This window comes from Ixodes scapularis, unplaced genomic scaffold (assembly GCF_016920785.2).
Source record: "Ixodes scapularis isolate PalLabHiFi unplaced genomic scaffold, ASM1692078v2 PGA_scaffold3__209_contigs__length_174095766, whole genome shotgun sequence".
NCBI lineage: Eukaryota > Metazoa > Arthropoda > Arachnida > Ixodida > Ixodidae > Ixodes > Ixodes scapularis.
This window is the reverse complement of record NW_024609868.1, coordinates 116,461,860-116,487,937: the sequence shown is the minus strand read 5'-3', so window position 1 is coordinate 116,487,937 and position 26,078 is coordinate 116,461,860. Positions and strand designations below refer to the sequence as shown.

General features: G+C 46.6%; 1 protein-coding gene across 1 annotated transcript; it reads left to right on the top strand.

Annotated features, from left to right (window-relative positions):
* Positions 1-1,743: 1,743 nt before the first annotated feature.
* LOC8053502 lies at positions 1,744-11,712 on the top strand. The gene is made up of 4 exons (XM_029984673.4): positions 1,744-1,825; positions 1,917-2,083; positions 3,823-3,974; positions 11,006-11,712. Exons 2-4 carry the CDS (start codon positions 2,017-2,019, stop codon positions 11,165-11,167), a joined length of 381 nt encoding a protein of 126 aa, XP_029840533.2. The 5' UTR covers positions 1,744-1,825; positions 1,917-2,016; the 3' UTR covers positions 11,168-11,712.
* The last annotated feature ends 14,366 nt before the right edge of the window (positions 11,713-26,078 follow it).

The window sequence follows — 26,078 nt, the reverse complement described above, 5'->3', positions numbered from 1 at the left end:
TTTGTGTATGAGGTCAAATCCTTCCTCTGGCAGCAAATAGAGTATGTAAGTGTTTCCTTTTTTTTTTCTTCTTCTTTTTTTCCATGTCGCTGTCTGCTTGTTTTCCCTGGGCTGCTGTTGTTTGTTACCGTATGCCCCAATTGTAAGGCTGCAGAGGCCTTGTCAAGTCAAAACTGTTTTGACTTTTTGCCTCTGTAGCCCACATCACTATTTGATGATGATGTATATAAAATTGATTGTTTGATTGAAATCTTTGAGCCTCCGATGCAGCAAGTGCCCGGCTTTGTAAAATAGAGCAATAAACTAATATGATTTTGGTGAGCATTTTTATGCTATAAGAAACGTTAAAACACGATTAATGGTTTCCCTTTTAGATGCTTTAAAATTACTAGCTCGCTCAATTGAAAAAAAAAAAAAAAGTCATCACCACTGCCCGCTTTCCTCCCCAACCCTTAGCCATAAATCCGCTTCTGATCAAGTTATGTTACAGCGATTACTATAATATAAGAAAATATGCTCTCTTACTTGCAGCTGAGTCGTTTATGGTAACTCTCCCCACACACGATTCGTTCATAATTAACGTAATAGATGTACGTAGTTTCCTCCTCTGGCACAGCACTTTCTGATGGAGGTCTGCCACCCATACTAACAGAGCGACAGATACGCCATCACACAATTCCTGTAACTGTGTTAAAAAAAAAAAAAAAATCCAGCAAATGCCGTTCTCTGCAGGCGCCTGTACGTGGTGCCGTGACCTAAAAGTCCTTTGCTGCTTCCCATTAAACGATCTGATTAGAATGCTCCTTGAAATATATACCTATGACAGTTCCATTTGATTCGAACCATCATTTTTGGCGCACCCGTGCATTTGTGTCACCGCTGTTGTAACCGCCGCTGTTCATCATGACTGCTCCCGTGCCGTGCACCGAACAACCTCCTCTTGTTTTTTGGCCTTCCTTTCATCTCCTGACTGCGCTCTCTGCGCGTGAAAATGGGCGGACGCGTGATCACGTCGACGAAAGGTCGACTTGTGACTGGTCCAGCGATCACGTAGCTTCCACTGCAGGGTCAGCTTGGCGGTAAACGGAGTGGAGTAGGTCAAACCCCTGCCTCGGATCGATCCGTGGTTCCGACGACAAACCGGACTCCATGGTAGCGCTGACCGCCCACAATTACCCATTCAAAACACTCGTTCCACTACTTCGATTACACCATACTGGTACTCTATTATCTGGGCCGCGGTGTTCAGGTTTTCGTTTCAGCGTTCGCATTATTTTCTGACAAACAAATCTTCTCTAAAGAATTAGCAGACGACTTCTCGGAAAGGATTCTGGCGTCCGGCGGTCTCCCACCCCACACCCACGCTCGGGTGAGCACGAATAGCTCGCGCTTACCCCTTGCCCACCCAAATTCACGGGGGATCGTGACGTCGTATTCCCGTTACCGTCCGCGGAGGGTTGTAACCCTCGGCCGGTTCCACACAACCGAACGAGTTGTCGAGTTCGAGCTCGAACGTGATTGGCTGTCGCGTCGGGCGTGACTGTCGGGTCACTTCGGTAGAGAGCCTGGATTTAACAAAGGGGGCAAATCAAACCACGGAGAGCTCTTGCAATTTAATGGCGGATGCCTCCTGCGCATGCGTGCGTTGTCGCGCGGCAAGGAAAATAGTGGACGGAGAGGTCCACAAACCACGTGACCCTATCGCTCAGTTGGAAACACTCTTAAACTCCAGGCACGCTGGCGCTTCGGTTGACTGCCTCGTCGGCGAGACCGGTCACGTCCAAGTGCTCCACCCTCGTTGGGCGACCTAGGCAGATCCCGATTTGTAAGTCCCAGGGGAACTCCTCCAGGAGCTTTATCCCGTTTTTTTGTGCGTGTTTTTCACGGCGCTTTCTTTGTGCTGTTGGTGTCCCAAGTGTCCCGCACGTCGCCCGCTGATTGTGGGGGTAATCAAGAAGGCGTGTCCGAAAGGGAGCCGCATGCGATCGGCGACCGGCCACCACTCTGCGTCTGGACATGGGACGGGCGGAACTCCTGGTTGGCCTACTTGTTTTCTGGGCTGCCGTCGTCGCTCGAGGGCAAAGTGAGTAGCAGATCGATTATGATGCCGAGGCCGTATCTTGGACATCGAAACTAAGTATAGTTACTCTTTCAACAAGTAAATCAGTCTTCCATAATAAAAAAGCGAGGCAGCAGGGTAGCTTACCTAGACGGAACTTAAAAGCGTAAACATGGGCTTGTCGAATGTGTTTTGAACTGGAGGTATAATGTGAATATCCCGTTTATTATTGTTATTCAGAACTGCGGGAGTGAATGAAAAATTTGCACGCCGTGGGTTAGTTTGTTCTAATGCGATCACATAGGAATGGGCAGAGCGAACCGGGACTGTTGACGAAGATACATTTTTATTTCATTCTGATTTAAAATGTATCCCAAGTTAACAGGCAGTCAAACTAGGCATTGTATCATCTTTAAATTTTCGAATAAGATTTTTATGTCAACGTCAAAAATTAAACTTTTTTTTTGTAATGAAAGTAGCTTGTGAATACCCGATAATAGGGAGTTTTCGTACACCGCGTGTCCCCCTCCGCTAAGCCCTCCGCAACGAAGAAGTTGCTACTGCGCCTGCGCGCCAATGGCCTTGACTCTAGAGTTCCGCGTATCGTAGCGGGTTGCGGAGAACGTTGCGGGGCGTCGAAAACGATCTACGAAAACTCCCTATTGCCATCGTTTGCCGAACGATCGTGATTACAACAACTTAATTGTAAAACAAAATAGGGGTTATAAATTAATAAGTTTATATTTGGGGACGGCTTCACGATAATTATACCACTACACTTAAAGGTTCTGAAGTTATAGAAGAAAAAAAAAATGCGCACGCGTTCCTAAAAGGGCCGTGTACGGATATTAGATTAAAACATTTCTCACTTTGCATAGGCTTGCTGGTGCCAGTGGGACGCAAGTGGGCTCTTACGGAGCGTCACTGTCCAAGAAGCTTTTTTGCAGGGGTAGAATTTCAAGGGCTAAAGCTTTCAGTCTAATTCGCAAAATGTCATGACGTGGTTACTTCGTCTCACCTTAGTATGGACTATTGTTAGCCGCGCGCGCTAAAAGCGCGAGCTAGTCGCTTTGAATGAATCCACGGCGGCTCCACGAGCGCTCGTGCAGCAAGCGCTCTAGTCAAGGCAGTCAAGGTTGGCCGCTCGCGCTAGCACAGCCTTCGCGGTTAGTCCATGCTAGGGTGAGACGAAGTATAGGCAGCATGGTGTTGATGTAGTAACCGAGATTGCCATATATGGTGACATTGGCCAAATGCTGCTCACAGACTGGACACGAGAACTGTGCGAACTCTCAACTTGGGCTGGTGACAATCAGTTCCTCGATGACCATTCGGGTAATGGTTCGCGACCAATCGCTGCAATGACGAAAATAGCCGAACGTTAATAACGTCTGGAAACGATCACGTGCCCCGCACTTTGCCAAACCAAGCGCTTGGCTTGAATCACGATGAACATTGGCGGCACACAACCGGGACGACATCACGTGTCCGCTTGTTGTGGCTGCTTGTTGAGGCGCGGTAAACGCTGCTCATTTATCAGTTTTTTTGTTTTTTGTGTGTGGTTGTTATTGCCTGGAAAAGCAAAGCTAACGCTATTTATGCAAAGTACTCCAATTATTGCACCGCGTCCCATCTGCCTGAGGTTGGATAGCAATAGAACGCCAACGAATTTGAGGGACGTCGTCATTCTCGTTACCCACGACGTAGATTGCCGGGAAGTATGGGGGAACGGGCGATGCGTTCGATGGTCTGTCTGTGTGCAGGGGAGACGGACTTCTACTTCGGCACCCGCGTGCGCTGCCACACGTGCGACGTGGACTTCACCATCGAGAAGTTCTCCGTGGAACACCCGTGCCTGGTGGCGCAGAAGGAGAGGGACATCGCCTACTGCAGCGTCAACTCCAACTTCTGCAAGGTCATCTTCCACACTCATGCTCAATTCTGGCCTTTGGTACTGCTGCGCCATTCAATGCCAGAATTGGTTAATTGACTCGTATTCAAATACCGTAACATCCAAAAGAAATCACCCAGCTCAATGTTGTACTTTTATAATTTTACCGTGGGTGGGCGTTCATTTGGGAATTAGCGGGATATAGTATGGCGTTAGGACCAAAAAGCCTCGCAATAACTGTCGCAAAACCCCAATGAAAAACAATATATATATATATATATATATATATATATATATATATATATATATATATATATATATATATATATATATATATATACGACTCATATTCCAAAATGATATGAAAGACCGATACGAAGAACGGTCTTAAAACTAATTAGTGTTACCGGTGGAATTTATAATTTGAAGCGGTTCAAGACAACCTTAGATACCTTATAGACGTTTGGTACGCATAAAACACACAGAAAATCTTTTCTTCGGTGTGCCACAATGTTTCAATGAAAATATAGCTATTTTTGAAAATTTCTAAAGATACACGGAAGAGAACGGTGGAATTTATGTGCCATCCGACAGGCCTATATAGGTAGACATTCATGGCTAAACATCAAATTGACCCGTGTGTTCTTACTTGAGAAGCATTGATAAAATATACCATATGCGGTTATTTCACTTAGTATATAAGATATGGTTCCTGTAGGTCATATGTTTTTATTTAATAGGAAAGGGCATTAATCCGGGTGCTTTACAGCGCCAATGGGCTCTACGCATAGTGGCCGCAATTGATGCGCAAAATGTGGTTGAGTACGTGTTTCAGCGATGCGAGCTTTTACTTTAGGTGCCCGAACGCGTCTCCGGCTGGTGTGTCTACCACGTGCAAAAAAAAAAAAAAAAGCGGGCGCTCTATTTCTGTCTCGCGACGTCATCAAACTGTCCCGCTGTCACCGGCCGCGGTTGTGTGGCGGTTTCACAGCGGTGGTGGTGGATGTGTCAGACGCCTGTTCTGCTGAGTTCTGCTGCGGGTCGCTCCCCAGCTTGACACTCTACAAAAGCTTTGTCAGCCAGGAGTTGGAAGGCCCGAACTAACTCTGTACTCCAGAGACGCCGTGACGACAGCGACATTCGGGTTTGCTCGTGTTTATTTTTTTTTTTTGCCGGAACTTGTACGATTAGTTACCAGGTTCGCGTCATCCGACAGCATGACACTCCTGTCTTTTGTGACGTCATTCGTTTCCACTTCGGGACAGCTTTTGATGCATGGGCAGACTGGGACGCTAAGCACACCAGCCGGAGACGCGTTCTATATAGGCCCCGTACTTTTACATCTGACTGTCATTTGATTTACATTTGATCGAAGTTGTCATTTTTGACAAACGATACATTTTCTTACACACGGCTGGCCTCGCGATCAGAGTCAAGGAGCACGTTTTCGTGTGCCTTCCCCGTAGTCCACTTTAAAGTCACTGGAACCTCGGAAAGTAGCTCCACATCCTTCAATAATTGCGGTAGCTGGACGGAAACCGATGCTAATATACGTACGACCAAAACCTTGCAAGACGACGGGCTGTCTGGTATTTGTTGCTATGGCAACCGCCATTTTGGTTCTTTCGAACCTTCGAAGCTCGTAACGGGTAGAGGCTCGACGATATATCTGTGACAACGGCGGAAGCTCGAAAGTCCGGAAGCGGAAGTTCATAAAACCAACACCGTCAAAGATCAGTCTGACGTCACTCCTATTTTCGTCGATGAAAGGACTAAAGGACTCCTATTCTAATAATACATTATGGTGCTCGCTTGACGAAACGTGGCTTGCGAGCCATACAAGCATGACGTTTTGCATCGCTTAATGACACAAGTCAGACTACGTTTTTTGGTCTAAACATATGTTTCGGCATCGTCATTCGCTGAGCCGCCTCCGTAAGTTGCGCTGATTGGCTCTCCGAGTGTTGTGAGGGAAAGTGGACGCACGGGCTTTTTTTAGTGTGCATGCATACTTCCGAAATTTGACTTGAAGTTTTGTATTGATGCTCATAATTAGGTTCACAAGTATTGGGGAGTCTTTTAATAAAATAAATATCACATCTGACTGTACTCCAAGAAATGTCTGCGCGTCTACTTATTCGCAAAGCGCTCGAAGAGCCGATCTCCACGATCTACAAAATCAACTCGGCGAATGATGAGGCGGAACATCTGTTTAGACTTCAAAACTAAGTCTGCGCTGTGGCATTACTCAATGCAAGCATGACGCTTTGCATTGCGTAATGCCACAGCGCAGACTTCATTTGTAGCTCTAAACGGATCTTCCGCCTTGTCATTCGCTGAGCTGATTTCCTAGATCCCAGAGATTGGCTCTTTGAGTGTTTTGTGGGTAAGTAGACATACAGGCATTTCTTAGAGTGTATATTTAGGCCGTCTCTATGTGACCAGCACAAAAAAAAAAGCTTAGTGATTTATTGGATATCATCGGACAATCCCTTAAAGAAGTCCCTGAAAAGAAATAAATACATTTTTAAACAGCCTGGTTGCGACATGCGTGTTAAAAAAATAAAATTACGCGAACAAAAAAATTAGAGCAATATTGACGGCGCGAAACGCGATTTAGTTGGTTGTCACCTCCTCTGTCCTTGTTTTCCGTCTCGACATTTCGGGCGCGTGGAGGAGAGGCGGATCGGCTTCGCCTTCACGTAGAGACGGAAAGATCGAATGACCATTTCGTTGAGCGAATGACCATTCCGTGACATCAAGGACTCGGCCGCGCAGAGTTTTAAATAAATTTCTCGCCGTCAATACTGCTCTAACTTTTTTTTGCGTAATTTTTTTTTTTACGCGCGTGTCCCAACTAGATTGTTGAAAAAAACAAAACTTGTTTATTCATTCCAGGGGCCCTTTAAGCTTCCTAAGAGTGTAAGGCAACAAAAAATGACTGGCCAGAATACAACAATACTAAGGCTATACCTATACTAAGGCTACACGTATACTAAGGCTCTACCTATACTAAGGTCACACATATACTCCGTTTGATACCTAGTATACAACGCTGTAAAAACTACTGGCGCGTGCGCGTGGCTTCACCTATGGACTTGTTTGCTTGTGAACGCGTACAAATGATCTGCGAGGTCAAACCTCATGCTAGCGCCAGCAGCCTTGAAAGCCACACGCGCGCAAGCATTCACAGCGTGCGCATGAACATGGTTTTGCCAACCTCGCAATTGCACGGGCTTGCCCGCACGAGCAGAGACATGGCGGCGGCCGCTCGCCCCGCTTGCAATCGTCGAATACCAAGGCTATATGGCAATCATAATGCGGGGCCTGCCAGTTTCTACAAACAGAATTTCAGAGGAAAAGCGTTTATTTAACGTTGGGTGAATTATGCTTTTTTCTACAGTTAGCAACTAAGTTGGAGTTAAATTTACGAGAGTACATTCAGCCCCACTCCTTGGGAAGTTTTCCCCGAAAACAACATCGAGCGCGCGATGTTTTCCCCACTTCACTTACAAGTTTGGCAGGCAAAGCACGCTTTACAGGGGAGATTGACTGCGGATCGCAGAACCCCACACTCCCCCCTGCGGGAAGGGCCTCTGGTTTCTTTGCAATACACTGCCCTCTTGCAGGAAAATCGCGCTTTGCAGGGAAACGGGGGGTTTGGAAGTGGGAAGGGAGATCTTTATCTCCGGAGAAGACCGATTATACCTCTTGGGTCTGCCAGGAGGAAAGTTCGCATGAAGGAAGAAGAGGTGCTGCAGAAAAAACGGGCGAGCATTTACACGTCGGAGTGGAAAGTCGGGAGAGAAGGAACCCCTTTTCATTTCACTTGTTTGCGACCTTCGCGGGCTCGTCGAACAAAAAGCGGGGGAAAAAATAAAAGAAAAAAAAACAAAGGCGCCCTACAGTTTAATGCTGTGAACTCTAATCATTCCCCAAAACAAGAGGGACCGATCGCTCCGACGAGAGGAGGAATATTTTGAAGGCCGGTCGCAGATTTTCCGCGACTCCCCAACGGTTCAAGGGATTAGCCAACATCCGTGACGAGGCGCACGTGACCTCAAAACTTGATGACGTTTAATCGCCTCCTCATGGAGAAACTCCGTCATGCGAAAACACCGTAATGATCATTAGTAAAGGTAAAACTTAAAACACAATACGAAATAACGGGTAGGATATTTTTTATGAGTGACGGCAAATGAGCCAGTGTACGAGGAGCGTGCAACGAGTAGCCCTTAAAATAGCAAGGTGGCGTAGTACTGAACACGATGATGTCATGTATTTTTGCCAAACTCGCCTTTACACGTGTTTTCCGAGTCAGCATTGTAAATATTTTCTGTAATTGTAAAAACGAAACGCAAAACGTGAATTGCATCATCCAGCGTAATATGTAAAACCCCCCCTAGCACCGCAAGAGATGATTACATCGATTATTTACGATAGTATTCAACCGTTGACCATGAGGCAAAAGTAAATAAGGATGCAATTCAGCGCCAAGCACGAAACGGCCACTGACTGCTGCAGTTTCGATTGGGACTTTTATTAGATGAAACGTAAGAGCTTTCCGTTGTAAGCGGGAGCTCGTGCCGTCACTTGGAGCGAAGATTGAGCACGCCCCAAGTCCGCAACGTAAGATCCACAAAAAGTACCTATTTATTATATTCGGGGAAAACTTCCTGTCTCATTTCTGAAGAGCTTTGATCAGTGCATCGTCAAAGAAGTTGCCCCAAGTCGAACCACAAAACGCTGTGCAATGGACGAAGTGAAGGACTTCTCAAGGGCAAGTGCGGCATCAAATTTCCCGAACTTTAAAAGCTCTCGTCCCCTCGGGATATTAAAGGTCACCTCTTCCTCTCGCATCGCTGGTCGGGTCCGGTTCCGTTTCACTGGCCGCTCGTTAGTGTGTTTCGAATTAGATTTGCCGCTCTATTATTTAGTTCCGCCATCGGCGCAGGCACGCCCCGATGAGCACACAACTCAGGCACGCGAAAGCGATAAGACTGAACGCGAAAAAGGACACTTAACACTATTCACCCTCGAGGAACCATGAAATGTGTTGGTTCCAGTTTTATGCAACACATATCGAGTTCTGTAAAGCCATTTGAACACAAGTCAAGAATAATTAGCCGGAAGCTCGATCTCTCTTGTAAAAATTAAAAATAAAATGGAAGTGGCATGTTTTTATTATTTATCTTTTTTGGAAAACTTTATCTTTGTACCCATGCCACGCGGAAGAACGCGTGTTCTGCTTTTGCCCCAGTGCTCAAAAGACTCCGCCAGGCTGCAATCAGTCAGCTGTCCAGTTTACTAAAACCCGGTACATTTGAGGAATTATGCCTGCGTATACGGCCGCCCAGGAACACCGCAAAGCTGTACTGGGCTCGCTCCTCACTTATATAAAGACATTTAACCACCCTCCCTTCTTTCCTTTTTAAGACAGGCTAGACGGAGCTGTGTCTTTCAGGAGACTCCTGCGATCGACTTCGAGACAACCTGTTTTTAAGCCGCTTGTGACTGGTCACGACGGGCTGCGCAGCATCAGCGATGGCTGCAGTAAGCGGCTCAAAAGCCAGTTGTGTCGGAGACTACATGGGTAAATTACTTCCAAAAAGTAATTTAATTACAATTACAATTACTCTGGTACAAAAGTAGTTTAAGTACAATTACTACTATGTGAAAAGTAATTAATTACAATTACTAATTACTTTTAAAAAGTAATGAAATTACGTTACAATTACTTGTTTCTGAGAGTGACCCGACTTGGGCCATATGGCTTTAAACGAGTTGTATAGAATGTAAACTATATGTTTAATTATTCCACTGTTCACGTATTGTACTTTCTTTTTGTGAATTTTGTTAAATCCATGATAGGACTTCACGGTATGGGGAAATGAAGTACTGTTCTTATATTTTCAATAAACAATAATAAATTAAATGATATGCTGCAAGAAGCCAGCCAGATCACGAAAGAAAAAAATTGGGTTGACAGACTTTACTTAGTCAGGCAAATAAAATTGTTACAACTAGTCATATAGGAACATTTTACGAGGGTTAATATAAAAGTAAACTCCACGCGCGCTAATATGACCACATTCACATACAAACATAATGGTATGGTAATTTTTTTGCATTGAGTTGAAATTATAATGGCTCAGAAATATAGAAGTACCGAATCGGGGCTCGCGAATCATTGGTGGCAATATTCACAGGCACGAGGTCAGTCTCCAAAATGCTCATGCAAATAATATCCGAAGTAAGACCAGCAGGAAATAAACTTGAAAATAATACAAAGAAACACATATGCGACAGTACTGGAAGAGGGACGTAAACAAAACTGGCAAAAAAAAAATAACTTCATAGACAATTAAAATTCCCAAGTTCGGCTGAAAGCTAAAGCTCAATTTCTTTCTTTCTTTTTTTCAATATTTGGGCATGTATACGGTATTGTTATCTTCTCGCGCCGCAGACGGCGCTACACGGCGTCGTTGAGGTAAGCTCCAAAAAGAATTGTCTCTCAGCCCGCAGTGTAAGCCATAAAACAACAAACAATGCCGCGATATTTATGTTGCGCTTGTGTGTGAGTTTGTCCGTGTGTGTGAGTGTTTCACGGAGAGTTAGGCCGCTTGTGCGAGCGCTGAGGCTTTCAGAGAGGTTCTGTCGGCGCCGCAAAGTTTTGCAAAACTAATTGTAATTGTATCTAAAATTTTGCAATTACCGACGCTAGAAAGTAATTAAATCACAATTACAATTCCTTTTAGCCAGAAGTAATTAATTACAATGACAAATTACCAAGAAAAGTAATTAAATTACAGTAATTCATTTACAGTAATTGAATTACTACCCAAGTATGAGTCAGTCGGAGTCGGTCGCAAGTGTGTGAACCAGCCTTTAGTGCGTTGTTTATACTTCATGTTCTGTAAATATGGGAACGACTTATTCCCATCATTATATATTCTTGTCACAGCCGTGAGGTATTTCGCGGCTGCTCCCCCCTCTGTTGAGTGAATAGCCGCGACTTCCTCCGCAGTAGCATCTCCGTATTCTTTTCCACGCAGGTTGAGGTCACTCGCCTGAACGGGGTCCTGGTGACCTTCTCGCGACGGTGTGTCGACAAATGCTCTCCGAATTGCTTCGAGAAGGGCTTCGGCATGCTCAGAGAGCAGTGCACCTACTGCTGTCGACGGAACCCGTCCTGTGGAGAGAAGCGCAAGCCCTGACGTCAGCCGCCTACCGCCAGCAGCACCTTAGACCGAGGAGGACCGAATCTTCAGCCCCAGCAGCAGCAGCAGCAGCATCAGCCGCGCAGCGGGACGTCGGGGACAAGCGGAGGCGAGAACACCGTCGCTACTCTGCCACAGCCGCGGCAGCCGCCATCTTCAGCAGCATCCGCTCCGGAATGCTGGCAGTCCTTCAGCTCTGTTGCGATCACGTGCCTTCTCAGCATAGTCTGCTTTGGCGCTGTCTAGCTGCCTCGTAGCCATCGATTCATCTAGTCATACGGGTCGTTTTCAGTGATCTCAGTGTAGTGACGTCCAAGATAGCTGTTACGAAGAGGAGCGTCTCTTAGCTCTCTTCACTAGCAAGTAGAATTGATGGTCCCTAACATAACTAAGGAGGTCAGTCTGTGTCTTCCAGGGACTCGAACTCAGATAATCACCCGTAGAACTTCCGCTGCCTTCCAGAGAACCGTCCATACATAACTCCACGCACCAAAGATGAATACTTAAATCAAATTCAAAGTATGTTTTTGCATTGAGCGTATATCAAAGAATTAAAAATTTTCCATCGTTCTTCTCCTCACGTATACACAACAGAAAGACTGCTGCTCTGGCGACATCGTCGATTGATTATCAAACAACACTTCGAAGCTGCAGAATAGTGCTTGTACGTTAGATAGAATTAGGTCCAGCTATATTCTTTCCGTAGTTCTCACATTTTGACGCTGTATTCCAGGCAATTCTCATCAACTTTCCATTTTATGAGGCGGGTCCACCGGAAGTATGTGCTCATTAGCCTATTTTATTTATTTCGACAGTGGCGGTCGTAAGTGGTGGGACGGGGGGGGGGGGGAGGGGGGGAGGGGGAAGGGGGGGGGGAGCGAAGGGGGCGGTCGCTTCCTTCAAAAGCTCCTGGCTCTTTTTTTTTAATTATATACATTTGAAGAATGCGGGAACAGTCTTGTTCACACCAAGTGGCCATTTGATTTCATCGATGTACTCCAGCCACACCTCCCAAATTATTTCTGTCATCTCTCTTCAGAGAAGAATGTTACCCCTCGCGTTGAGGTCTTTTGGTTTAGGCGACACCATGTGATACGACGGCGACGGCCGCGACATAATCTCCTGGACGCCGTCCGGCGCGACTTTCATGGTCGCTCCTGCTGCCTAATCTATCCTCCCTCCCACCCTCGAACCAATATCTAAAATCCAATGTTTTGAACCGCTTCTGGTTTTCGACGCCGTGAACTCCGCTCGGACGCTTAAAGCAGCTTTGTAAAGATGCCAAGTATCTGTCGTCTGAAATATCAAAATTCACTCCAGTTTCTTTAAATAGGTGGTCGTTATACAGTAAGCGTAACTACAGCTACGTCTCTTTTTTTCATATAATGACATCGCAGTTCAGCTAGACCTTGCCTTATTACGGGCAGTTTTTTTTATAAAACTGCAGGTTTTCTTGTAGAAAAGGCAACGAGGGATTTCCTTTTCAGGTATGCTATTAAAAGTTGCTTATACAGCCGGAAAGTTTTTTCGGGAAGGGGGGTAGAAATCAATATGTATATTATAGCTAGGGTTCGGACTTTTCGGTTTAAACCGATAAAAACCGATAAAAGTACGCCGAATCCATTTTCGGAAAATCGGTTTTAACCGAAAAAGGTCAGTTTGAAGGTTCCGCGTTTTCGGTTTAAACCGATAAAAACCGATAAAATACGTCTGATTCGTTTTCTAAAATTTGATTTTAACCGTTTTTAGGGCCGTGTCGAGGTGGGTGGGGGAGGGGGAGGGTGGAGAAAGAGAGGGCTTTGGCAAGGTTCGACATTTGTGTGACGTCTTCGTGATTGCCCTCTTCCGAGCTTTATTTTAACATGCAACAAAAGATGTCTTGGATTGGCCTTTGCGGGACATCTGTGTCCTTTCTGTGATCGGGCTTAATGTGTCAAATTTCTGGTCCTAAAAAAAAAAAAAGTTCGGATATCGGCTAGTGTAAGGTTTTTCGCTTCCTGGCACTTCAGAGGGCAACGAGGAAAGCCGTCAATTAAGACCTTTCTTAACACCCTCTCTCAAACTGACCTCTAATTGAGAACATAAATACAATGGATATTTTTGTTGCCATTCCGCTGGTTCCTGTACGGTCATCACCTCACACGGTCACGTCATCAGAATAGGAAGGAAAAAGAAGCGCGCTGAAGAAGTTATGCCCGCGAATTCCGCGATTTTGAGGTGTGTCCTGACGGAAGTTGTAGCGAAGACCACGCACGTATATGTGCCGCTTTGAGTGATCACAAACATCACAGCTACAAGGTTCATCAGATCCGATGCCCGATGGTGTTTCTTTCATATTCACCGAAAAAAAACGGTAAACTTGTTTTGGGCATAAATATACACCGAAAAAAACCGAAAATTTAATTTTAAAATAAACACCGAAAAAAGTACGCCGAATTTTGAAAAAATAAAAACCGAAAACGCGGAACCCTAATTATAGCATAGGGTCGACTGTATTTCGGGGGGGGGGGGGGGGGGGGGGGGGCATGGCTAAATTCCCCACGGGCTACGCCACTGGCGATTAATATTGCTCACCTATCACGTGAAAGCCAGAGTCCTCTAAAGAATTCAACATCAAAACAATCATGTGCAATTTCGAAGTCAAACCTTTCATTTCTAGAGAATCAATCAGTGCGCTCAGCCTGTTTTGTAAAAAGGAAGCATGGCGTACCCGCCTCCATCAAAATGTGGTAAGCTGATCATCAGTATTAAAATGTTATATTCTTTTTCTTCCGCCACGCTCATGACGCTCATGTCACAATTTCGTGTCGATATTTGTCGTCACAGTCATCGCCTTTTCCTTTGAGGAATTACACTCGCCAAGATTTTTCACCCAAATACACACAATGTTGGTGATCCTTCAAGAACTGCATACGTCGCTGTTAGTGTGCACAACGAGAGTGCCTATCTGTAGATTCTCTACATAATGTTATCCTCGTAAAGACTTCTGTCCTCGTACCATAGTATAAGTATTGATACCTTTAGACCGCACAATCAGAAATTTGCTTAGAATACATTCAAAACAGCAACGAGTGAACTCTTTCTGAAATCAGTCAGTGTTAGATTTAACTAGCTTGCTACACTTTTCACTTTACGGCCTTTATAATTCTTTATGGATCTAGCGACCCCAAAAAGTACCTTCGTGACACCAGATAGAGTAACTTATCCCGCATTTTTTTTCTGCATATACTGTGCGTGCAGTTGGAATTGCTAAGGTATTTCTTAAGTGGCCCCTTTATTGCCATTTTTTTGTATTTACCGGTGTTTCCGATGTGGACGAAAATTCTTTATTACTGCTGGCATAGATATGTATACTACGTGAGAGCTTTATATAAAATGCTACTGTTAAACCTGGCTTCATCCAAGTATTTGAGCATCGTCTTTTTTTTTTATTTATTTTGCTCTTCATGTACTAGATTTTTCGTGTCTCCGAACACAATTTAGGGTAGGTTAACTGTATACCCAACATCATTTCGATCGGAACTGGCTGCTTTCAGGCGCTGGGCGATGGTTTTTACATTCAGTGTTTTGAGAAATAATAGAAGATATGGTGCTAGCGTCTTCCCACAACTATTTTGCCACTTCTATTGCTCCAACTTGTCTGTTCCTGTTACCACAACTCGGAGATAAATAAAGTTATATAACTATAGAGTTATTTTCCGGCTGTTTCGTGCTTTGTTGCTATAAAGACGAATTGTTCCTGTCCCTCTCTCCACAAATTCCCCCAAAAGAGGAGCACTGTGTGACCGTGCATGTACTCCTTTCTCTTTCTGCACCGACGGCCATTGAAGCTTCCTACGTAAAATGTTTGTCGCGAAACACCGTGGAAGGTTGCGTGCTGGCCTCTTCTTTATGAAACCTTCGAGGTGAGTACTGCCCCGCCCCCTCCCCAACCACAGGATTCACATGCCGACAAAAATTTTAAAAATACACTAATCAAGGTAGTAATTTTTTTTTTTGTTTCCTAGTATTTTTTTTCTCGAATATTTTCTATCAAAACGACCAGACAGTTGGAAAGACAGTAGGAAAGAATTCAAAGAATTGGCATTGGGTCCTCAACTTTTTAGATATGTCACAATAGGTAGTAGGAGCACTTCCACGTAAGCTTTGTTACTCTTCTGGGTGCACTGAGCTAATTTTATATGGAACAAGCGGATGTCCAGGGTACGTCATGTTGTTACATTCGTCAAAGGGCTGAACAAAGGAAGAGCAAGATAAGCTCTTTCTCGAAGGCTGCAGGATCGTCGCAATAGTGTCTCGAATTATACTCGCGCGAAGATACGAGTTATATATATCTATATAACTCTTGTATCGTCGCGCTATGGCACGTGACTGTGGCAATATATAACCATGGTCACACGCGACAGGAGAGAAACCGAGCAGATAACTACGCCATTCTTTTGTTTGTTTATCAAGATGAATCACCAATAGTGCCTTCAGTGCTTTGATGGGAACCTGAAAGCAGTTTCAAACTTGCGGGCGATAACGAGTGTTATATGATTACAAGAAGGATCAAGGGAGCAGGGTATTTTATGGGGAATGTTTCGACGAGTGTTTTACATGTCAGAAAAGCGCTGTCGAAGACCAACATAACAAGATAACAAAATATTTGCACCATATACCTTCGTCACTCGTCAAAGTATAGTGCTTATTGTTATGCGTTCTTCCGCGGAACGCCTCAGAGTTATCAAAGCTGAGGGTTTACGCCACGCGCGTTCGACAAAAATAGCACCCAAACTCCTCTTTCGTTCGTTTTGTACATTTGGACTATATTGCCAAGGCAGTTTGCGTCTACTCCGTGTTGTTAAAATGCGTCGCCCCTGACTTAAAACGCTTAGAAAAAAATGCATGGCAAATTTCTGGGCAATTGTGTTGCACGTGAAAAGTGTGGTTTCAGTCTGATACCTCAGGGATTGACGTTTACGCTCTCGAAGCTCTTCCTTGGTTAGTTTAGCGATTAACGTGTGGTATGCACACCCGATAGAAATTCCTGGAATGGAGATACCGGCGCTAAACCCGGTTTTAAACCCCTGTCGCTCTTCCAGAACCTGGATCAGCGAATCAGCGTCCAGCGAGGGGCTGTGACGTCATCACCTGGCTCAGCGAATCAGCATCGAGTTACCCGGCGGCTTTAGTTTCCGGCTTCACAAATTTCTAACCCCCCCCCCCCCCCCCCCCCCCCCCGCCAGCCAGCGTTTCCCCCCGCCCCTTAGCCAGCGTTTTCTTTCGACTCGGATCACGGGGAGCCAGGCCCCGGCCGCGACCAGCCGAGGAGGCAGCGGAGGTGCTGGGCAGAGCGTCTTTACACTCTGCCTGCACCGACCCCTTGGGTACTAGGGGAGCAGCACGGGAGTTGTGCCGCTCTTTGGAGGAGGCCCTCTCCAGTGAGTTGGGGCGAGAGTGTCGCCCCTTCTCACCGGGGGAAGGCGTCGAAGTAAGGACTGGCAATGGCATTGCCTGCCTGTCCTTAGACTTGAGGGCAGCTAGTGTGCTCCCTCCAGAAGGTGGGGAGAGCTGCTGCCCCTGCGGGGGGGTGGGGCCCGAAGGGCCACTGCCAGGGCTTCAGGCGAGACCTGGGTGGCCTTCGATTCCGTTCGCGGTGGAGGGCCCCTGCGCACCGCGTCGGAGTATGTGCCTTTAGAAAGAAAAGAGAATCTTTGTTTTGCCTCGGGATACGATATGTTTTCTTTGGCTCTTAGAGTAAGGATTTCTTTCTCTTGTCGCCACAAGGGGCAAGAGCGAGAGTAGGCAGGGTGAGGACCCTTGCAGTTGGCGCAGGAAATGGCATCTTCACAGATGTCGGCTACATGGTCGTGGCTGCCACTCTTTGCGCAAGTCTCTCTCCCTCGACAGCTGCGCGATCCGTGGCCAAAGCGCTGGCAACGGAAGCATCGCTGGGGGTGGGGGACATAGGGGCGGATGCGGCAATTAAGGTATCCTGCCTTGATGGTTTTTGGCAGTGTGTGTCGTTCAAATGTAAGAATGACCTGTTTGGAAGGGATTTCCTCACCATTTTTTCGGAATATAATGCGCTCAACAGCAACAACACCAACACCTTGGAGTCCCTCGAGGAGTTCTTCCTCACTAGTGTGCAAGAAGTCATCCTCGGAGAGGACCCCACGGATGGTGTTGAGCGTGCGGTGAGGGCTAACTGACACTTTGACATAAAAAAAACTAGTCAACTTCAGGATCGCTTCACTTTGTTTTTTGGTGGTTACCTCCACTAAGAGGTCTCCGGAGTGCTGCTTTTTAGCCTTGTAGGAGAACCCGACAAGGTTTTCCAGTACCTTGGCAACAACAAAAGGCGACAGCTTTGCAACAGGTTTATGTTCATCGAGCGAATGAACAATGAAAAACTTTGTAAATGTTTCGATTTCAGGATCTTTGTCAGTGGTCTTGAGTTCAAGACAACGCCTTTTAAAGCCTTGCCCTGAACGGGGTTTAGAGGGGTGGGGAGCCATAGGAGGGCGAAGAGTGTTCGGAAACCGCGGTGCACCGCCCACCACCGAGCCCAACAAGGGGTTAGGTAACGCACCATAACAAGAAGGGCTTGGCTGGAGACGTTACGCTAACAGTGCTGCCGGGAAACTATACTCCAGTGTGGGTCAAGACAGAGGTCCATTGCCACCCAAGGTTAGCCCTTGCCGCCAAAGAGGGGTGAAAAAGGAGTGAGATAAGTGAAAGAGAAGTAAAGGAAACAGGAAAGGTAAAAAAGTGAGAGATCGGAGGGGATAGTAGAAGAAATGGCGACTAGACTGAATCATCCTGGCCGGGCCTTACCAGGACTCCCGTCTATGAGAAGCGGGGGCCGAAGTGGTGTATTGCCTCACCCGGGGGGCCCCGAAGGGTCCAAACCTGACCCGGGCTTGGCTCAACCACCAGGATTCCCTCTTCCCCAGACACGGGAAAGCCACGCACAGCCAGACGTGGGCGGGCGAACCGGCATGGCTCAGGGTCCGTGGAGACGCCACTCTCCAAACACCTGCTTTCACAGGTGCCCCCTGCGGGGGGCACTACGTGCGCGGACATACGCCGCAGTTGTGCAGACGTCGTCGCACGTCGTAGACACCAAAACGTGGCGAAGAGTGCAATGCAGACGACACTTGCCCCTGGCACACCCCCGCCCCAATCCCGCCCGTCGTTGCGTAGAGGGTCACGTGACATCTCGTACCACGTGATGGCCATGTTCTTGGCCGCCCGAGGCCAATGTCGCCGGACGGAGCCGATGTTTCGGTTTCGATTTCAGCTTGTGTTTAAACTTACATTTAAAAATACATATCCCATTTTTCGCGAAGCAAACGACGTAGTGTCTTTTACTAGGGTTGTTTAATGCAAAATCACTAATTATCCCGAAATCTTCGGAATTGTGCGGAGTTGTCCTTTAAGGACACTGACAGGGTATTTATACTCGCCGAGGTTTCTTTATTGCACTGCACATTACATATGAGAGCCCAACTACCCAGAACAGAATTTGTGGCTCAAAATTTGATTTCTTTCGGCCCGAAAACCGCCGATCGAGAACAGCCGGTTTGAATCGCGCTCACTCTCTTCTCCGTGGTCACGGACCGTTTTCTAAGGTTTAGACGCAACAACCAAATTTAATCACAGTCGTGGGTCATTGAAGGCACACACTCAATATTAAAAATAAAAAAAAAAGTATGAAACAAATTTTTTGGGGCTTCTAAACTGCAAATACAGTGATCGAAAAAAAAAAAAAAGTGGCACAGAAAACCGATAGCATTCTGTGCGTTTAGTAATTCTCAACATGGTGTCGTATCGCATATCGTGGGACTCGCGGGCTGGACGGCGATGGCGGCAGACGACGGGCGTGGGACCTTTACTTCAGAACTGTCGTTCGCGGTACCGGCGAATCTGTCTGCCTTCGAAAGAGAAATTCTGGACCGATCAAAACAATTAGGATTCATTCTGTACGACACGCCCGACCACCAAGCCAATTTGCACGAAGACGTCACCGAGTCGTCGCCTTTTCTCGTGGCTGAAGACATCGCTCGTCTCACGCACACGAATTAACAAGAGCTTGAAAAACGCGCTAATGCCAGCACGAAGTGCGTACTTCGAGTTGCATATGCATGCGTACAATCCCTTTACTAGGCGCGAATGTGGCCAATCCGCGGTGCTGCCCGACTTCGACCCTGGGGAGTGCCTTTGCTACAAGGAAATACGGAGAGCAAGTCGTCTACTACTTGCGCTGGAGTTGCGGTGACGACGCCGAGCTCTGATTGACTTTGATTGAAGGATAGTGGGTAGATCTCAATGTAACATGCATGCCTTAAGGTCCCACTATTATTTTTCGATCAGCCACTAAGAGCTCTGCGTTCTGACATCTTCGCAACCACTCTGCACGAAGCAGACGAACTTGAGCTCGGCATTGGCAGCAAACTTTTCTACAGTCGACCGGCTGGCATTACTACGACCGAGGAGCTCCCCCTCGTACGGCTCCACGATAGCAAGCTGCCTATGCCCAGGGACGTCCACGAGTCTATGCTGTTAGGAAAATCGACTATTCAAAGCTGTAAGAGTAGCTCAGTGGAAAGGTCTCCGGATTCGTCGTTTGGCTTTCGAAGCGAACGGACGCGTCACTATGAGCTCAGTCGGAGCGGTATCAACGGCTGCTGATAGCGGTGGCGTCAAGGACGAACGATGCAACGAACCTTATCGGATTGTCATGCCCCCGATACCGACAGGCGAGTACCTCCTGAACTCCGTGTTCCTTCCTGCCGACATCGGAGCGAGACCATACAGAATTGAAGACTTCCAGGCCGGACTAGAAAACGCAAGAGTCCTCGAGGAGACAGCCGCGTGCGGGTCATTTCAGATGAACCACGTGTGGCTCGTGACGCTCAAATCTGCCGCTGCCAAAGAGAAGTTAGCAGCCGCTAAAGCTTTCGAGGTGAAAGGCAGGCGGTGCGTTATCATTCATCCGGACAGAGCAGAAGTGCGTCTCAAGCTGCACTGGATCCCGTTCTACATGCCAGACGACTGCGTGAAAAAAGCCCTGGGGCCCTACGGCTAAGTCGAAGAAGTCTCCAGAGAAACCTGGCACGTAGGTGGATTCAAGGGAGTCCAGTCAACCACGAGGACTGTGAGACTAACCCTGAAGGAGAACGTCACCGTCGAGCGCCTACCTCATCAGCTCCGCCTCTCTGGCTGCTCGGCGCTGGTTCTTGCACCAGGACGAGCGCCGCTCTGCCTTCGCTGCCGCTAGACCGGACACATACGGAAGGAATGTCGCGTACCTCGCTGTGAGGGCTGCCGACGCTACGGACACACCCGAAGCGAATGTGCGAAGACGTACGCTGATGCGGCCCACGCAGCCCACGCGAAGGTGGACGACGATCTGGCGGAGCACATCATGGACCAGGACGAGGCGGAAGCGGCGGCGGGAGAAACCGGCAAAACCGACGTCGACCTCGAGCCTCGTGGCCAAGCTGGAACAGCAGCGAGCAGCTCAGTCCAACCCCAGAAGCCTCCGTCGAAAACGCAAGCCCCAGTGGTCGTCACTCCGACGCAAGAAGCGGAGGGCAACGAGCCCACTCGTCCCCCGCCACCCCTGAAACCCGAAGGCAAGGATGACGACCTACACCGGGTGCCACCTGACTTTGCCCAGGGCGCGGAATCCGACAAAGGCAACGTAGCCATGGAAGTCGTGGCTAGCACCGTCAAGCGACCGCTTCCGACTGCGGACGCACAGGACGGAGACCAATCTAAGGGACTTCAGCAGACGGTTCAGGACAGGTGGAAGGTGGTGATGACCAAGAGAGGCAGGCACCCCGGGGGACCTCCGGCCCTAGCCTCGGCAACCCTCAAGACAAGCCTCGACAACACCCGCGGCGAAGCCTCCGCCAAGGAGAGCCAAGGTATATGTACATGGGTAGCGAAGCTTCCATAGAAGCCCACATGTCGAAAAAATGGCGGCTCATGGAGCTGCTTTAGCGCCATCTATGAGTCGTGGGGACACTTCCGGCGGAACAAAAAATCAACAGGAAATGACGACACTTCCGGAAAAAAACGTGACGTCATGCGTGCGTGCGGTTTGGCGCGAAAATTAAACAAAAGTAATTCCAGAGATCACAGGTAAATGAACGACATATACACTAAAAAGTCTCAAACATAGCTCCGTGTTTGAGCTTTGTTTGATACATTTTAGTGTATATGTCGTTCTTTTTACCTGCAGTCTCGGGTTTTTCTTGGGGTGTTTACACCTTGTGTTTACTCTATACTGGAATACTGGATCGTTTACACCCTTATTTGCCCTTGCTCTTATATTTTGTTCGAAATGTTTTTTTTTTCTGCAGCCGACTTTGTTAGCCGACCTGCTATGAGAGTAGTTTCATTTCGTCACACCATCGTGTCTTTGCACTGTGGTCAAACTCCAGCCGCAGTGTTTTGCTTTTTGTTCCTTCAGGATCCCTGGGAAATACGTGAGAAACCTTAAAGCAAATTCTGTAATGTCACAAAAAAGAGTGAATCAAATTGCTGGAGTGTGTCGGGCGTATGAAATACACAACAGTAACTCTAATGCAAGTCCAACGTCGCTTTAACAGTCGCGTTTTATTTGTTTTATTCACTTACAATCATGCACTCAGATTACTCACTAGAATTATACAATAGGTATCAACTATTTTCAAGAGGTCACGGTCGAAGAAAATTAGTAGATCGGTACATAAGGCACACTGTTATAACATAAGACATTGTACAATCGGCTGGATGTTGTGAGGACATTGACAGTTCATAGGCAGCCACTAATAACTCGGAGGTTCCACAGTGTTCCAACGACAACTGAGGCCACCACTGTAATACACAGAAAAGGTACACTTTTCTACACATTCCTTGGGCAAGGTACCATGATGCTGAAAATAACTTGCATCTGCTGGTGCTGCTACACTGCAACGCAGCGATTGTTTGGTGCAGGTCAAGGAAGCCAAGTGGAGTAAACCCTCTTGGAGCCCTGTGGTATGCTGCACTTCATAAGCCAGTTTTGCTTCACAGCTTTAAACTCTATATATGTGAATAAGTTAGAAGACTACATTACTCCTCAAGAAACCAAAGAAAATGAAAGGCTCGAATAGAACATGCCTGCACTCCTTTAAAAAGTACTCTGGGTGGTCTCACATACCTAGTCTGCGCACTTGCTGCCTAGCTTTACACTTTGCTACTGTATCAAATAGTCAGCATTTTTTTTCTCGCGTGAACCAGTGCAGAATGACTCTGGCAATCAGAGAAAACAAATTATCATACACCTTTTCGTCACATACAGTCAGAGACTTTGGAATCTTCTGGTTAAAAAGGACACCAAGAGTCCGCCCTACGTTCTCCTTAGAAATTAGGTTGTTGATACATGTCTCGAAGACTTCCTCACAAGCTTCAACAAATAATATGAAAGAAGCTGAAGGAACTGAGAGGATTCCAAAGTGGGAGTCGGCAGTTCCTTTCACACTCAAATACAAGAGCACTTGATTTCCCTCAGAAAAACACGCATTTTCTGTCCTCAACTCATATTTCTGGGATGATCCTACACAGGAATGAACCTTGAGGAATTTCGATGCCAGCCACCCAGCAAAATAAACCATGTTGTTCTCTTCTATTGCCAAAGGGTAGTTTGAAGGCGATTCGACTGCCGTGGTAAGAAAAACTGTGCTTCCTAAGGCAAGACGAGGAGAAGGTGCCAAACGGCCTGCTGGGAACGTAGCAAGGAGAGACATGTCATCAGCACAGTTTGATTTTTCCGACAGCTTGAATAGGTTGCTAATCAAAGGTGCCTGAACGCAGCCTGAAATTGACGGAAAGTGGAGTTCGTGTTTGCACCTCATTTTGAACGTATAACAGCAAAAATGTTTTCAAGGGTGTCCTGGTTCAGATGGCGGTTTAAAAGGTGGGAAAAACCGTAATTAACCGCGAGGTGATTGCTGAGCAGCAGTAGAGACCTAACTGTTAAGCAGAAGCCACGAATGCAGTGCGGCTGCCTTCCACATCCGAGTACTTGCAGGCTCTTAAAAACCAGAATGCACTCTTTCAGAAACTCCTCATGGATAGAGCCGTTACAGATTGCAGAGGCATATGGCGTCTTTGCAGATTTCTGCGAGATATTTAGGCTGTCAAAGAGACGGTCGATTCTTTCAACGAATCTCGCTGTGTGAACAGCTGTGGCTGGCAATTGCTAAGAAGTAACAAGGGCATACATTGCAGCTGCGCAGTGATTATTAAACACTTGAGCTGCTAGCTTCACCGACATCTTTGACGAGAAGGTCAAATTAAAATGCTTCTCCTTCAGCTTTGCATAGAACCGATCTCAAGTTTACGGTCCTTTTCATAAGCTTCCTTGATATAGGAACTTTTCACTATCAAATCACCAACTTTTTAGTCGTATTTAAATAACATGTTTCTTAGTCGCTTCAAAAGGTGCGGAACATCGAAAAGGAAAAAAAAGTGGCTTGCCACTGATCTCTACGTAAGGCTTTTCGGCAGTTACGATGCTTGAAAAGGAGACACGTTCTGGCACCGTTGATCGCATATAACAGCTACCGGCTTCAGGCCAGCGTCCACAAGGGCGCTGTAGCACTGGAAAAAGAGATCTTTTAGTACATCTGAAGGTGTGCCTTTGTGAGCAAAAAATAGCCAAGCGGCTGCTTCCACGGTGTTCCGACTCCTTTCGCCATGAACATGAGAGCCTTATTTGCCAGTTTTTTGCCTTGCTGTCCACTATGTTCTTTAAGTCTTTCAAACCTGTCAGACGAGGGGTTGTATGAAAGTTCTTTTTTGATGTGCATTTCATCAAAGACTATGCTGCAGGCCCGATCGGCTCGAGGAAAAAAAGCTGCCCGCCTCTTTATCAGCTCGAAAATGCCAGGGTAAAATCCAATCTTTAGTGGCACACGCTGAAGCCATAGCTGCAGTGACCTTACTGATGGCAGCCTGAGCAGTCGCCTGCAATACTTATAGCCTTTGGGGTTATGAAAGTAGAGGCCTAAAGCCAAGGCTTTGTTGTGGCTGCACCATCTCTGGCCAAACCGGCTCACATTGCTCATTCTAAGCTGGGCTTCAACGAGTGCGGCGACACGAGGAGACACATGAACGCGGACACTCGCAACGACTTCGGCAACAGTCCTCATCTGACGTTGTCGTTGCAGCCTTCTTTGCAGCCTTCTTTGCAGCCTTCTTTGCAGCCTCTTGTTACGCTCTTGAAGCTGTCGCACCTTGGCTCTCAGGCGTTCACCTTCTTGTTGCCGATGCTGCGGCTTTTGCAGGGTGCTGCAATTTGGCAAATGACCCAGATTAGGTCTCCAAGAAAAACTTGCATTCGCCATCAATTTATTAAATGTGTAATCTATTCACGCTCAAGAACATTCCTCAGTGATCTGAAGTCTATTTAAACAAGAACCGCAAGTTTGACAAACTACACATGCAATTCAAGTTTAGGAAAACAACAGTACATCTTTATGTCTGACTAGGCGCTTCATGTTGGCCAGAGACCTGATAGTCCAAAAAGACAAGGGCGCACACAGAAATATGTAAATCAGAATAGGCATCCAAACTGTGAAATGCATTTTCTTAAAGCTTGACCATACCTTACTTATGCCCATGGCATTGTAACAGTGAAGCGCTCGCACAACAACAGGCGACTAAAGTTTGGCAGATAGGACAAGGGACCATGACAGGCTCAGCATCACACACATATTACCACGGCAGCTTTTCGATAACTTTAAAAAACACTGTCTTACGTGAGGTTTTGCGGGAAGACTTATGATTCAGTGAAACCGGTTCAGCTCTTTTGATTTGACGGTGTTAACACCAGCGTGTGGAACTTTTTTTTTTGTCTTTTTTGTGTGCTTGACAATGACAATACCGTGAAACAAAAATGTGGTGAACTTTGAACAAACTTCGATTTGTAGCTGCCAGCTAGTCGGTCTGGTGTTATGTGACCCCTTGCGTTCTGCTCTCAAGATAAAGTTTAGTATCCCCCGGTGTTTTTCGAGCCTTGGCTTTCTATTTTTGCGGCCTGATCTTTTATAACTTCACACACAAAAAAAACTGCAAAAGAAAAAAGTTTGCATCATAGAAAGCACTCACATTTGTGAGAAGGCCCAGCAGCACAGCCAGAGAGAGTCTCTAGGCGACGGTGAAGAAACCAAAATCTCCATGTCAGCCACGTCCCCGCTGGACTCTTGAGCAGGAGCAGCATCTTGACGTAGAGCGCTGTGATCAACCGCAAAAAAAAAAAGAAAGAAAGAAAGAAAAGCTTTTGTAAAAACTGCAAGTAAGAAAGCAAGTTCAACAGAGTGGAAAGTTGAACGAGTTGGTCGTTCATTTAAGCTGGCAGAAACAGTGTCTCTTTGTGTACTTTTACTGCGCCTGTCTGTGTACTCCTTGTTTCCTGTTTTACGTCAAGTTGCGCTGTTTCTACCACTTGAGAAAGCAAGCTCACAAAGAAAAGGGAATAAAAAAGATAGCACAAGCAATATTCGGCCACCACTTATTATTGGCCCCTAGTCGACTGCTCTCTAGTAAGGTGCACGAGTGTGTGTGGTCCAATGAAGCCACAGAAATCCGCTCTCCAAATTTAATGTGAACTTAGCAAAGGAGAAGAGGAAGTCCTCCATTATTCCCCTATTTGAATGCATAAAAAGTATATTCACCTTCTTTTATGACATGTTTAATTCAGAAGACTGGTCGTCAGGGTGACTACAGGAACTCCACCAGTCTGAGTGGCCGGAGTATGTGCAGCTCGATGAGGCTGGCGAAATCCTCTCTGCAAATTGAGCGTGAAGTTGGCCATGGAATAGTAGTTGAGTTCCTTCCTATGTGTCTATTCTAACACACGACAAAGAAAATCACCTTGTTCCCACGAAAG

Excerpts from the sequence above, each read along its gene's own strand:
- LOC8053502 (XM_029984673.4), top strand. The coding sequence starts at position 2,017 with ATGGGACGGGCGGAACTCCTGGTTGGCCTACTTGTTTTCTGGGCTGCC. Across the intron at positions 2,084-3,822 it reads CGTCGTCGCTCGAGGGCAAA|GGGAGACGGACTTCTACTTC; the intron begins GTGAGTAGCAGA and ends GTCTGTGTGCAG. Across the intron at positions 3,975-11,005 it reads TCAACTCCAACTTCTGCAAG|GTTGAGGTCACTCGCCTGAA; the intron begins GTCATCTTCCAC and ends TTTTCCACGCAG.